The following is a 14976-nucleotide window of genomic DNA, read 5'->3' on the forward strand; positions in this document are numbered from 1 at the left end:
AGTTACAATTGCTGAAAAATACTGTACATACAGTATATACTATACATATAATAAACACTTAAAAGAGTCTGCTTACAACTACACCATAGTGTGCTTTAAACCATTTATTAAATGTTTGTATACTGCTTATGAATGTTAAATAAAGGGGGCCTAAAGTTTTACACAATATGGTTTTATGATCTTGGAGTTAAAAATCAACATTACTGATTTTATCCACATTCATGTGTTACTCAGTAACTATCACCTGAGACAGATATTGACCATAATCACATATAACATCCCACATCTGGTCCAATCCACCTTAGTCCACCTGTTTATGTAAATTCTGATGTATTTTTGTTTGTCACTCTTTACTGTCACCTGCAGCTCTGACGTCACTCCGTATGTCAAGGTGCTTGTGACTCATAGGTCTTAAAAAAGATGCTAAAACTAAGAATGACTGCAGGATGTTCACACCTTTTGTTCAAGTGTTCTCTGCAGCCTTTTCTGACAGCTTGTGTACAGGTTTTTGTTCTGGTTTGACGCCTTATTACACCTAGTTTTACGACTTCGGCATAATGCCAGCACTGTTAGGTGCTAGATACTTTACAAGATGTGTGTGTATGTGGGGCCCTCTGACCACCAGCAGCAGGGGGGACCAGGAGTACTGTTTCAGCACATGGCCTATATTTAACTCAGCAAAGGGGATTTCTATCTTAAAGGCACATTGCCTCAATCAGCTGTGAACCACGGCACAGACCAGGAGCCACGTAATGATTATATTGACAAATCTGTAACAATCAAGTTATAATGTGTTGAAAATCGAACTTCTTTTAAGAATTTTTTGTTTTATTAGTGTACCTAACCCAGAACCCAGTGAGACCTACAGCCTTCTCACTGCGTTGCCCCTCTCCATCTCCACTCCCCTCTTTTCATTCCCCACTCAGTTTATTTCTGTCCCTCGCTGAGTCAGATGGACAGCTCCCAAGTTAGAATGACACAAACAGGCAGAGCGACTCTCCTGAAATCAGAGTGGCCGAAAACATCAAGAGGACTCTAAAATATACAGAAAACAACGTTGTGGGAGCTGTGAAGGGAAGAGCTGGTGGATATCGTCAAGATGGAGGAATATGAGAGTCTGGACGCGGATATGACAGAGCTGCAGGATTTTCAGTGCGGGCCTTCAGATTCCATCAGCCAGGACGATGAAGATGAGGTGGAGGAGCTGCACAACAGGTGCTTAATACACTTGTCTGGACCTGACAAGCTGAATAACCACAATTATGAGTGACTTTTCCTTGTGTAAAGTGATGTCTTTTCTGTTAGGAGATCTTACCAAGAAATTTATTGAATGAAATCTGTGCCAATCCATTTGCTTTCGGGCTTCTTAGCTCAGATAGATTTTGTCAAATTGTTTCAGTGTCTCAGTGTCTGAAGGGTGTGACTGTACAGGTGGTTCCAAGTTAAACAAAGCAGTGCTCATTTAACACATATAATGATTATCTGCTCTTCTCCTGATGTGATCATACAAGGAATTGCCAGTGTGACACTGAGGGCAGTTCTATTTGGCTTTTTAATATTATTTACCATCCCATATTTTACATCTCATTTATCATGTGTCATACTGGGTGCTCTAGCTACTCTTGCCATGTCAGAAATAGTAGAAGACACTGATATGTTGGATGCATCTTAGAAGGCCAGGCATTTCGTCTCTAATATTACATGAATGACGCTTTGGGACATCACTTTCCTGTCACCCTGCTTGGGCCAAGCTGGATTCATAACAGGAGGGATAGCACAGAGCGCATTTGATCATAAGTTTTTCAACACACCTCTCACATTGGCACCCTGGCACTAGACACCTGGTCTAATGCCGGAGATATACACCTCTTAAGCAATCATCTTGATAAAAGATCAGCAGGTGTTACTGTGTTTTCAGCTTAGATTTGCTAAGTTGCCTCAGTGGTGCAAAACGTGGTGGTGAATTCTATGTTGGCACACATTACTCAGATATGTTTTGGTTTGATTCATTGGTTTGTTCTCCGCTTGCATTTCCATGAGCTGTGTCGAAAGGATCTCCCCTTGCAATCTAGTCATGCCACTCCTCTTCTTGTGAACAGCCTGCCCTCCTTTCTTTAACTCTCTCTGTCCATTCCTCATTCCTTCAGTCTGCGAGAGGTTGTCCAAGACCAGTCTGTGAAGCCCAAACTCCAGTGCCTGATGGTGGATCCATCGTTCTCCATGGTCACTGTTCAGAGTGAGGACAGCGGTATTGTTTGGGAGACGGCCTCTAGTCGCTGCTCTACTCCCTGGGCCTCTGAGACCAGCTCCCTCTCTGAAGCCTGCAGCATGGAAGGATCTGGAGCTGCAGGCAAGATCACCATCGTCTTCGATGAGGACAAAATAATACGCAGGAGGACGAGGTCTGGAGGAAGGAGCAGCAGGCTGGGGGACAGGCTGAGCCGACCTGGCAGCTCAAGATCGGCCTCAGCTCTGGGAGTGGAGAGACCTGAGATGGCAGAAGTATCTCTTCCCAATGTCAAACAGGAGAAAACTGAAACAGAGTCGGACTTGGAAGAGATCAAAAACAAAGATCAGCAGCTGTTTAGTTTGATTTCAGAGGGTTACGAGATCCTCAACATCAGAGTCCCGTCAAAACTTCCCACTGTGGATGAAGAAGAGAGCACAGAGATGCAGGACAATTTGTCTTATCTGGACCAGACTCCCAAGATCAAGTCCAGAAACCACCAAACCTGGACAAAATCACAGGATGATGTCCTGCCAGAGGACATGGAAATATTGGATCACCAAGAGGTATTTATTGATTTATCTGATTATTAGAACTTTTTAACACTAGTTTTGATTTCAGCTGACCTTTTCACATAAATTAGTATATAAATTTGACCAATAAAAAGCCATTAAAATGTACAATATGTCCTCTATGGATTAATATACTGATTGTAATTGCTCCACAGCCCTCGAAGCAAGACTCTTCTCAGTCAATAACAGACACAGAGCTCAGAAACACACCCACACCGAAAGAGCACCAGCAAAGCACCAGCGACATTGACTACTTTGAGAAGTTTACCCTTCTGGATGAGGTGGTTCCCGGAGAACAAGCTCCAGAGCTGCAGGAGGAGGTAGAACATCCTGCAGTGAAACCCCAGGCAGAGGAGCAAAAGCCTGCTACGGAGACAGCCACAGACAGCCAGTCAGCATCAGAGGACTCCTTTGTCTTTGTTACAGATGTGGAGATAGTCGGGGAACACCTGGATGAGGTCTTCTACGGAGGTGGAGCTCCTGCTAATGAACTGCACCAGAGAGAAGACGATGAAGCAAAGGATGAAACAGGGATGAGAACACGAAGAGAGAGCCAGAGACAGTTGAAGGAGAATGGTTCTGTGTTGTTTGGGAGTGAAGAATCCGTCCTCACCCCTATCTATATCTCCCCTGGACCCCCTAAGATCATTGACCCCATCCTGCTGGAGGAGCCCACCGCCATGTCCTTCATGTACTCTGACCTTTACAAGGATGCTGTAGGCGAGAGGAGGAGGAGCGATGAGGAATACTCTGAGCCAGAGAGCGTAACATCTGAGAAATCTTTTAAGAGATCTTTGTCAGATTCGGAAGAGGCTGACGGGTACCTGGAGAAGTTCACTTTGAAAGATGAAACTCCCACAGTGGAGGTTCAGTCAGAGTCAGTGGAAGATAACAAGGAAGGGAAGATGATTTGGTCACAGAGTAAGTTTGAAATGACAGGATGTCTAACGAGAGCAGTGGAAGAAGAAGACAAGGATGAGATAAAGTACGGGGAACCAAAAGTGCAGGGAGTCAGCAATGAGGAGATGAGAGAAGATTTGCAAGAGAAAGGGGAAATAGTTACAGAAACAGAAAAGGAAAGGGAGGAAATACAAATCTCTACTGTGACTGAAGAGCAGACTGTCAGACTCGCATCAGAAGAATCAATTCAGGAGTCTAAACTGACAGAGGAGAAGATGCAGGATCAGGAGGTGAAACATGATGTAAAAAGAGACCAGACTGAGCCTCCTGAGAGCCATACTGACGAGCCTCTTCCTGAAACTCAACAGGTGGACAAGGAAACAGAGAAAACAGGGGAGAGTGTGGAGCACCAGCGAGAAGAACCAGCAGAAAAAGCTAGTGAGCAAAGTGTTATTGAGTCCGAGCAGCCATGTCAGACACAACAAGAGACAAAAAAAACAGCTGAGGTGCTTGAAGAAGCAACAGAGGAGACAGCAGTGAAAGCAGCTGTAAGCACTGAGGTGCCTCAGACTGTCATTAAATCTGAAATACAAACAGAAACCACTGAGAAGAGTTTGTATGAGGAGGCAGCAACTGACTTTGAGATGGTGGCTGCTGATGAGAAAGAAATAATTGCAGCAAAAACAGAAGAGGAAACAACTGACACTGAGATGGTGGCTGCTGATGAGAAAGACATAACTGTGACGAAAACAGAGGAGGAAACAACCGACACTGAGATGGTACCTGCTTATGAGAAAGAGATAACTGCAGTAAAAACAGAGGAAGTAGCAACTGACACTGAGATGATAGCTGCTGATGAGAAAGAAATAATTGCAGTAAAAACAGAGGAGGAAACAACTGACACTGAGATGGTGGCTGCTGATGAGAAAGACATAACTGTGACGAAAACAGAAGAGGAAACAACCGACACTGAGATGGTGGCTGCTTATGAGAAAGAGATAACTGCAGTAAAAACAGAGGAAGTAGCAACTGACTTTGAGAGGGTGGCTGCTTATGAGAAAGAGATAACTGCAGTAAAAACAGAGGAAGTTGCAACTGACACTGAGATGGTGGCTGCTTATGAGAAAGAGATAACTGCAGTAAAAACAGAGGAAGTTGCAACTGACACTGAGATGGTGGCTGCTGATGAGAAAGAAATAACTGCAGTAAAAACAGAGAAAGCAGCAACTGATACTGAGATGGTAGCTGCTTATGAGAAAGAAATAACTGCAGTAAAAACAGAGAAAGCAGCAACTGATACTGAGATGGTAGCTGCTTATGAGAAAGAAATAACTGCAGTAAAAACAGAGGAAGTAGCAACTGACTTTGAGAGGGTGGCTGCTGATGAGAAAGAAATAATTGCAGCAAAAACAGAAGAGGAAACAACTGACACTGAGATGGTGGCTGCTTATGAGAAAGAGATAACTGCAGTAAAAACAGAGGAGGAAACAACTGACACTGAGATGGTGGCTGCTGATGAGAAAGAAATAACTGCAGTAAAAACAGAGAAAGCAGCAACTGACACTGAGATGGTGGCTGCTTATGAGAAAGAAATAACTGCAGCAAAAACAGAGGAAGTAGCAACTGACACTGAGATGGTGGCTGCTTATGAGAAAGAAATAACTGTGGCGAAAACAGAGGAGGAAGCAACTGACACTGAGATGGTGGCTGCTTATGAGAAAGAAATAATTGCAGCAAAAACAGAAAAGGAAACAACTGACACTGAGATGGTGGCTGCTTATGAGAAAGAAATAACTGCGGCGAAAACAGAGGAGGAAGCAACTGACACTGAGATGGTGGCTGCTTATGAGAAAGAGATAACTGCAGCAAAAACAGAGACCCCAGCAGAAGTGAAAGAACTTGAAACTATAAGACAGGAAATGTTCAACTCTACTGAATTCTCACTTGAAATAGAGGCATCAGCAGAGACATCCCTGTTTAAGGAAGAAGAAGCAGTTGCTCCCGAAAAAGCACCTGTTGAGGACATCACTGACTGTGAGCCAGTGGTGCACGCAGTAGTGGAGATAACTGAAAAGACAGTGGATGAAAAAGAAGTCCAAACTAAAGTTCACATTGATCTTCAGGAGGTAACAAGTGCTGAGGCAACAGCTGTTCAAACAGCAGTTCCAGAGGGAGAAAAAAGACAGGAAGCTTCAATAGAGAAAATTGTGGTTGAGTCACCAAAGTTTGTACCTGAAACTGATCAGGAGTCAGAGGTTAAAACTGAAACTTTGAGTGAAGTAACAGAACCTCTGATGCCGGACGAAGTCATGACAGATTCAGACAAGAACGAGCATGAAATCCTTGAAACCGAGAAGCATCAACAAGACAAATCAGCAGCTGGCAGTGAAACGGAGAAAACTAAACTGACAGCAGAAACCAGAGCTAAAACACCCACAGAAGACACTAGGACTGCTGTTCAAGATCTGGGTGATGAGTTAATCCTCCTCGTCCCTAAAGGACGAGCTGTAGAGATGGACATAGAGATCGGTCAGCATTCGGGGAAGATCACAAAAAGTCATCTCTCTGAACTTGACAACACATGCAAACAACCCATAGCATCTGAAAACACCACAGTATGCTCAGAAGATCTTCAGGAAGCAATGAAAGAAACAATAGCCGAGCCTCAACTGGAAGAAGAACCAGAAGAAGCTCTGAAACAAGAAGCATTACTCACAAATGAGTTGGACAGGAGTTACTCACCTGCAACACCTGTGGAAGAGGCTGATGTAGAGGAGCAGAAGACAGATGGGGACTTAAAAGAAGACAAGGCCGTCTTTTCCCCTCTGAGGAGCTTTACTCCCCAGGAGGATTTATCTGAGCTACACAGAGAGGATGTAGAAGCAGCAGAGGTAGAAGAAAAGGCAGAGATGTACAGGGCGGAGGATTCACCAGAAATAAACATTATGACAGAGTATATAAGTCCAGAGATTGTTGTGCACAGAGAAGACGTAGGACAAAAGATAGAGCAAGATGAAGCAGTTGCAGAGGGTCCAGAGGTGACTGAAGAGGAGCCTGAATACGAGATGATATCCAAACAGGATGCCAGAGAGATTACAGAACCTGAAATACAGAGAGATGCAGAGGAGCCGAGACCTGAGTCTGGTCAGGAGAGAGAAGAGAGGATGGAGATGAAGGCGGAGACGGAGCAGAAAGTCTTAGATCTGTCTGCAAACGAAGAGCTGATTGAGGATGACTATGAGATCATCGATGCTGAGGAGGAGATTCAGGCTCGGCTGGCTGCTGAGCTGCAGGGGATGGACTGGTTCTGTCTCACCTGTGAATGTCTGCTGTCCAAAGACGACTGTGAGTCTGGAGAGCATCACAGCCACCAGGTGACTGCTGTGGACAAAGCCTACGAGGAGATCAAGGTGATGTATTATGTGGATGTTCATATGATGTGTGAATATAACAGTAACATTTGTTTTAGAGTTTTTAGTGAGTTTTAGTGAGTTTATATCACATTTGCTCTTCAGTTAACATAAAAATGATCATTTTTTTTCTTGATTGACATCCTTATCAGCTATATATTACCAACAAGTAGACCATTAATAACTATTAACAATAATTACTGCTTATTATTGTATTAACTACTATTAATTAATATGCATTAGTTGCTATATAACATTAACAAATGTGTCTAATATGTCTATACTTTGTTTAAACCAATACTATATAAATTCATAGCTTAGTTTACATGCACAGTATTAGTAAGTAAATGATTTTTTATATGATGTAGTAGAGGTGTGGTGAGGTATGGCAAAATATATATTTTTTAAAGGACATTTAAAGGAATAGTCTAACATTTTGGGAAAGAAAATGGAAAGAAAACAAAAAAGCGTATTTCCCAAAATGAACTATTCCTTATCCTTATATCTGTGTTATAATAGGCGGCATGAATGCAGAACACAACTATTTATACGCCGCTGAAATGATGCAGCAGCTGCCCTCACGACTCATAGCATGCTGTAATAGCAACTCATCGTCATAACACGTTACCAGCATTATTACAACGAACAGTTATGATCAACACACACTTTACTGGCATTAGTTTGGGTCATCATACAATAAACTGGTCCTAAATTAGTCGGCTGTAACTTTTCCACTCAGACTGCTGGCAGGCTGCGGACATGCACATTGAATTGCTGTAATGTAATGCTCTGCTTTGATCGGTGGAAAGGTCCACTGTGACATCATCAAGTGGGGACTGATATGTGATCTGTTCACACACACACACTGTTCTCACTTGCTGTCCCTCTGGGTCAGCACAGGGTCAGCCTCTGCTTAATGTAACAGTCAATAGTGTTAAAGCATTTTATAGTAATCTGAAAAGTAATCTAGTAATCTTCGGTTGTCTTTTACTTTTTGAGTTTTCCAAAGGTCACTTGTTCACTATTAACCTGCACATTTATATATTTATCTTATTAATATAATTAGAGACCACTCTGTAACAAGATTTTTCAAATGTTTTTCAGTGATCTGTGAGGTCACATTGGACAATATGAGTGAGGTGTGATATATCAGCAAACAAGTGAAATATTCTGGTAAACAATAAACACAGTAAAGTTTCTGGAACCTAAATCAAAGGAAAGCTGGAACAGACAGAGGATGATTGACTATCATTTCCAGATGATACTTGAACCGGGTCTTAGCCATTTATTTTATGTGAAACATTGACAGCTGGACTCTAAATGAGACAAAGATCAAAGCTACAAGGGGCAAGTCTGACTTCAGCACCATGAAGTGCAATCTATTGAGATACTCCACGGGGGGACATTGATCCCAAAACAACTTAGGAAAACTGTATCCAGTCCAATTCTCTAGAATGTGTAATTCACTCCTATGCCTCTTTATACATAGACATCTAAAACTATGCTCACACGTTCTCCCTCATACACACACACACACACACACACCTGTTTTCTGACACTTAGTAGAGAAGCGGTCAGCCTCAGAGCGATCAGCAACCACAGCTTGACCTATTAAATCTGAGCTGTCACAGTGTTCGGGTGGTGACAGGGGATTACTGCTGTTCTTCCTCCTGGAATATCCTCCCTGAATTTTCCCTTAAAGCTGCACAAGGCAGATTACCTGCCTTATCAGTCCAAATGACAACAATAGAAAAGAGCATCCATCCCCTGCTGATGGAGATGGATGGCAATTTTATTAAGATTGCCTAAATAAAATCATTTTTTCTTATTTTGCCATTGTTGGGAAAATATTTGTGTTTGGTACCCAGTAAGTGATGAATTGAATCTCCATTCATAAATAGAGAGTTAGATTGACTGTCATGAATAAATCTGTTTTTCTCGTTATTTCCACCAATAATGAAGAAGAAATTTAAAGATTCCCTCCAGACATGTTTTAGGATATTTAAAAATCCTCCGCTTGGAATAATAAATTGTATCTGACATTTTTTTCCACAAAAAATGTTCAGTTAGCTCAATAAATATCCTTAAAATGACATCTACTCCCTCATTGAAAAATCCAGAAAACTACTGCTGCATTGCTTCATATCAATCAAAACCGTGTTGCACTCTGATCAGGTTTTTATCCCATCACCCGTCAACGATAATACATCTGCTGTGACATCACTGGTTGGGGAGCAGCCACAATGTGATTCAAAGTGTCAGCGCAGTGAGAGAGCAGTGCAGCAGCAGTGTTGATTTAAAGCGTTAATGTGAACATGTTGCGAAGATGATCCTTCCCTTAATCCCAGTTACATCGTTTAGTGATTAGAGGCTCTGGAAAATAAATGTGAAACTTAACCTGCCTGTGTCTGTGTATCAGGAGAGGCTGGGTGACTGGATCTCAGAGCTGCAGGGGAGGTCCGAGAACATCGAGGACCTGGTGTCTGAGCTGGAGCTGGCCTACAACTCTGTAGAGGTAAAGCACACTGACTTTATTGTGTTGTTGGAAAGAAATGATGCCATAATTATATATCTGAGAGATAAAAAAGAGAGATTAAGACTTTTTCTGTGTAAAATCAAAGACTTTTAATACCAAATGGGACTCTTTATCATTCTTACAAGCATCATCAGATTATAAAAAATGATTGATACACTGATTTGACATCATCTCTCCTGTCTGTCTGTCTCCTCTCATCCAGGACCACTGTGTGGAGGCCGAGGCAGCAATGGTGGTGCAGAATGAGGAGATGATGGCTCTGGTGATGCAGCAGTACAACAACATGTCTGTCAACATGGAGGAGGAGAAGAAGACTAAGCTGGAGCAGCTGTATGACCAGATCGTCTCCTTTCAGGAGAGCATCGACACCGCTAAGGCTACTCTGGAGACCACGGCCAGAGAGGCTGAGACTGATGCTCGGGTGAGTCCAGATGCTTCTGACACTTGATGCTACATTTGCCCTCTCGTTGGTGAGGTGGGTTTGTGTCAAATTTCTGATATATCCCTCTTCAATCTGTTCTCCCATTAGTCACCTGAAGACATTCATGCAAGGTAATGTGCTTTCAGTGAATGCAGTGTGACCTAGTTTTGTTTCCTATACACTAACATACTGAATAGTGATAACCAATACAGCATGCTGCTTGACCTGCAGAGCTATAAACTCTGTTGTAACTGTAAACTGTAGGGTCAGTTTCATTCCAAGCGCGACCTATAGCAAAGACGGTTTTTGACACTGACTTGTGGTTACAGCCAGAGGCTAAATACTGTGGTTGTGTGGTCAGGCTCAAGGCAGCTCTGGAGTCAGCCATGTCACTGGAGCTGGGTCCCAGGGGACTGCTGGTATTTGAGGACTATGCCAAAGGCAACTCTTCCAGCTCAAACCTCACACAACGAAAGGGAATCCCAGGTTGGTCTGATATAAACATGTTTGCAGATGTACCTTAGATATGCAGGAGATCTGTTTTCTTGTGCTTTTATGTGACAGTCATGAATCTTGTATATTTCCTCCCTCAGTGCCTCAAAGGCCCACACTTCAGCCCCAGGAGCCAGGCTCAGCCACCAGCACTAATGTCACCGTTTACTGGAAAATCAACCCAGGAGATATCATTGACTGCTTCCAGGTCTACTGCATGGAGGATCCACAAGGAGGTAAATACTCCCAGGATGATGTTTAAACATGAAAATGGTTGTCAAAGTGGCCAAAATTCTGTTTTTCTAACATCTGAAAAACGAGTGATGTCTGTTCTGAGAAACAGTACATTTGCTATAGGTCTTCTATGGATTTTATACTAGTATATTCTGATATTTGTAGTGGGCATAGTTTTATTGACATAATATATAAATTCAAGTGAAATGTTTGAGTTCTTTTGTCTCAGCTTTACCACATATCTGTATTGCTGTTGTCTGCAGCTGTGTCAGAGGAATACCGTGTAACAGTGAAGGAGAGTTACTGTGTCCTGGAGGAGCTGGAGCCTGACAAGACGTACAAAGTGTGGGTGATGGCTGTCAACTATACCGGCTGCTCTCTGCCCAGCGAGAGACTCTGTTTCAGAACTGGTCAGTCCACACACTGGAGCTTAAGTTACAACAACACTACAACTTTGTACTGGAAAGCATAGTTTTTATCGTCGCTAGCATGATGGAGAGAGTTGGATTCTTCAAGTCAGTGTTCTTCCGTATTATCTATATTTTTGAAGGCATCAGTGTGGCTGAGTGTTTCGAGTGATTACCCTTCAAAGCAAGAAGACGTTTTCACACTGTTACTGTTTTTAATATCTGGCTTTGTTTCTGGCAGCTCCATCAGTGCCAGTGATTGATACCGAGCGCTGTACTGTCACGTGGGATTCAGCCATGTTGAGATGGAGCCCAGGAACACAGACCGGACAGAGTTACACCTTGGAGTACTGCCGCCAGTACGAACTGGAAGGAGAAGGGCTCAGGTGGGTCTAAGACACCTCGCAGATCAGATCTGGGTCACAAAAAGCTGCAGCTGATTTAACAAGATAGGTGTCTGGGAATTTGTAAATCACAAAAAATGTATTAGCTGAAAATGTTTCATGTTATGTGTTTGTTATTTCAACCATGCTGGGAAAGGCAGCTAGCTAAAACTAGCTGAGTAAAAGCAAACTTAGTCAAACTTACAGTTATATATTGCCATCTTTGGGGGTACAAAAGCTAATTCCTTTCATTTATGTCTGTGTGTATGTATGCGTGTGCCTGTATGTGGTGTCTTTACAATACTTCTAGATCAATCTCAGGCATTAAAAGCTGTGAACACAGGGTTCTCCTGCAGCCCAATGAGAATTACCTGTTTTACATCAAAGCTGTGAATGAGGCTGGAGCCAGCGAACAGAGCGAGGCAGCACTCATCTCCACCAAAGGTAAAAAAAACCCCCAAAAAACCTAAACTATCTTTGTACTGCTATTTGTGTGTCATGTCACAAAAATACAGTCACAGTGCAGAAGTCACATAGTTTTCTTAATATGTTTCTCATATTCATGTCTTTCTTTAATCTGTTACTGTTTCCAGGAACGAGGTTCCACCTGCTGAAAGACTCAGCTCATCCTGCTCTAGAGCTGTCAGCGGACGAGACCACCCTGCACTACTCCCAGGACACATATGAACACGTACCACCCACAGACAAACAGTGAGTTTAACACTGTTTCAGTCATCTTTCTTCCACTCTTCAGACCCTGGAAACTGTATAAGGAATGTGTTTAATTTTTAAACTAGAGTTTTTGTGTTTTCCAGGTGCCCATCCATCCTCGGTGAGTTGTTGCCAGCAAGAGGGCACTACTACTGGGAGACCATTGTTTCAGGAAGTGAAGCTTACAGGCTCGGAGTGGCATACAGCACAGCCAATAAAAACAGCCCACTGGGAGAAGACAGCCTGTCGTGGTGTTTGCAGTGTATCCCTTCACCATCCGGGTAGGGATAAAGCATTTCCCCTCATTTTTAAAGATGTTTCCCATCATTGTTTTAGTCTAAAACATCCACCTGCGCTCTCTTTTGTCTCTCCAGTTGCAGATATCAGTTGCTCCACAATGACGTTCAGTCCAGTGTGTTTGCGATAGAGTTGCCTGAGCGGGTGGGTATTCTCCTAGACTACCAACTCGGTCGTCTATCTTTCTACAATGCCCAAAGCGGTCAGTTGTTGGGTACCTTCAGCCAACGCTTAACCCAGATGTGCCACCCTGCTCTGGCTCTGGAGATGCCCGGCCACCTGGAGGTCAGCATGGTGCCAGAGGTGCCGGAGTTTGCCAAGGACAGCTAGCTCTGCTGCCTGCCTCACATACTAACGAGTTTACAGTTCATGTTGGACATTTATTGATTGATCTTACTGTATAATGATTACAATGATCACTGCTGAATTATGTAGAAAAGCGCCGATAAGAAGGGACATTCAGAATACTAATATCCACTGAAAAGTTAAAAGATATGATTGGATCATTAAGAAAACATGTTTTCTCTGATTGAACATGAACTCAATTTAACTTTTTTGCGTAATAGAAATAGAAACTTCTTGTAAATATCAAAACATAGTAGTGCAAATCATTGATGAGGGTATACAACTGGACTGAAATTGGACTGAATTTAACTGAAATTGGGTACTTTGATTTTTTTTGTCACAGTTAGCATCTTGAATTTTGTTTCATCAAGGCAGAAATTAGATGTTGAGGATAATTTTGTAATTTTTACCAATATACCCAACGCTGATGTGAGTTTTGTACTGTTTTGTAACTGTTCAATAGTTTACTCATTTTCAGTTTTCTCCTCTTTCATCAAACCCTCACTGATATATAACTGCGAGTAAAGGCTCTGACTGCATATTGAAGTCCAACACAAACATCTACAAGTTAAAGCCTCTTGTGATCCTCAAAAATGTATCTCCAAGAAATATACTGCAGCACTTTTGAACTCATTTTCATATTGTGAATATGCTTGTTTTGTATAAATAACCTTTGTAAACAGATATGATCACTTCTATATTTTGTTATGGCAATGAACTGTTTTTGCTTTCACTGTCTTGTAAACTGATTTTCATGTTTGAGCGGAATGAATATGATTATTTTTCTATTTGCACAACCTGACTGATTGTTTTGTACTCAGCTTGTTAGCTCTCTAACACCAGTTCACCACTAGAGGGCCTCAGTACTCCATCAGCTGCAATATTTCCTGAGCTTCTGAGTTAACCTGTTCTCTGTCCCAGATAATATGGACAGTTTAAGTTAAAGTCAGATCAGTTACTGGTGGTCATGCACCTGAAGATGAAGGGGAGTGACGGCAGTACTTCGACTGAGACAAAAAAAGGATCTTGAACAATAACTATTCAGATAATGATGGTAAACCAAACAACCTCTGACATGAACATAAATCAAATATATATATTTTTAATAAAAGTATTGTTTTGTTTTGGTTTTCCTTAAAATTTCATTTCATTTACCCAACAAACCTACTATGACACACTATAAACTTACTGTATCAGCCTTCAAATATGTGCAAACTGGTCCACAAATTAACTGTGGGCCTCTTGAGTTTAGATGACCCTAAATCACAGTTAAAAAGGCCTGAATCCATTTCTGCAAAATCTATCACACACTTCCAGTTTGTTTTTTATGACATACAGCTACTGTAGGTTTGTGAGCCACACACCCTCCTGACAAAAGTACATGTTTTTCCAGAGGACATGTCAGTTCATAGTTATTACACTACTATTTTCCAGGCATTCGTTCCTTTTTTCCTTCTCATCTGTGACACCTTTCCTCATTTCTGGGTAAGCAGAGAGGGGAGGAGAGAGAGAGGAAGAAGAAGAGTGTGAAGCAAAAACATGCAGAACAGGGAACAGCTTCTGACTTCCATGCTCAGCTGGAACCTGAACGAATAAACGACTGACTCATCTCTGTTGTCTTGTCTTCTGGATTGCGAAGAAGTTGGAACAATTCATGTTGTTTTGTAGCTGAGCTCTGGAAGGATCTGATTCTGTTGCAGCAGAGAGTTTTCAAAAGGAAGTGGGGTGTTGTCGGCCTGTTTTTGTTCCTCATCTCACCAACACGGCTCTTTGACAATCCTGATTATGATTTGATGAACATATTTTTTTCTCACTCAGCAAATCAGAAGTACAGAGTGGCAATTGTGAAATGAAATCACTCAAATTGAGAAGATACACTTACGGTTTTTTTTTTTAGCACAAAATTGACAACAGATCCACATGTGCTGTTTATTTCCAGTTGCTTTAATAATTAAATATCTGGCCAAGAGGAGGCTCAGCAGGAGTCTCTCCCTCACGTGACTGATGACTGGGACAATATCTGATGTCAAGTTTGCATCAT

General features: G+C 42.1%; 1 protein-coding gene across 1 annotated transcript; it reads left to right on the forward strand.

Annotated features, from left to right (window-relative positions):
* The first annotated feature begins 937 nt into the window (after positions 1–937).
* On the forward strand, positions 938–13732 carry cmya5 (cardiomyopathy associated 5). Its single transcript, XM_067608632.1, has 14 exons — positions 938–1215; positions 2148–2793; positions 2955–7109; positions 9529–9624; positions 9848–10066; positions 10175–10197; positions 10428–10552; positions 10660–10794; positions 11056–11202; positions 11441–11585; positions 11893–12026; positions 12176–12293; positions 12398–12574; positions 12668–13732. Exons 1-14 carry the CDS (start codon positions 1100–1102, stop codon positions 12918–12920), a joined length of 6489 nt encoding a protein of 2162 aa, XP_067464733.1. The 5' UTR covers positions 938–1099; the 3' UTR covers positions 12921–13732.
* Positions 13733–14976: the final 1244 nt, after the last annotated feature.

This window comes from Thunnus thynnus, chromosome 2 (genome assembly GCF_963924715.1).
Source record: "Thunnus thynnus chromosome 2, fThuThy2.1, whole genome shotgun sequence".
NCBI lineage: Eukaryota > Metazoa > Chordata > Actinopteri > Scombriformes > Scombridae > Thunnus > Thunnus thynnus.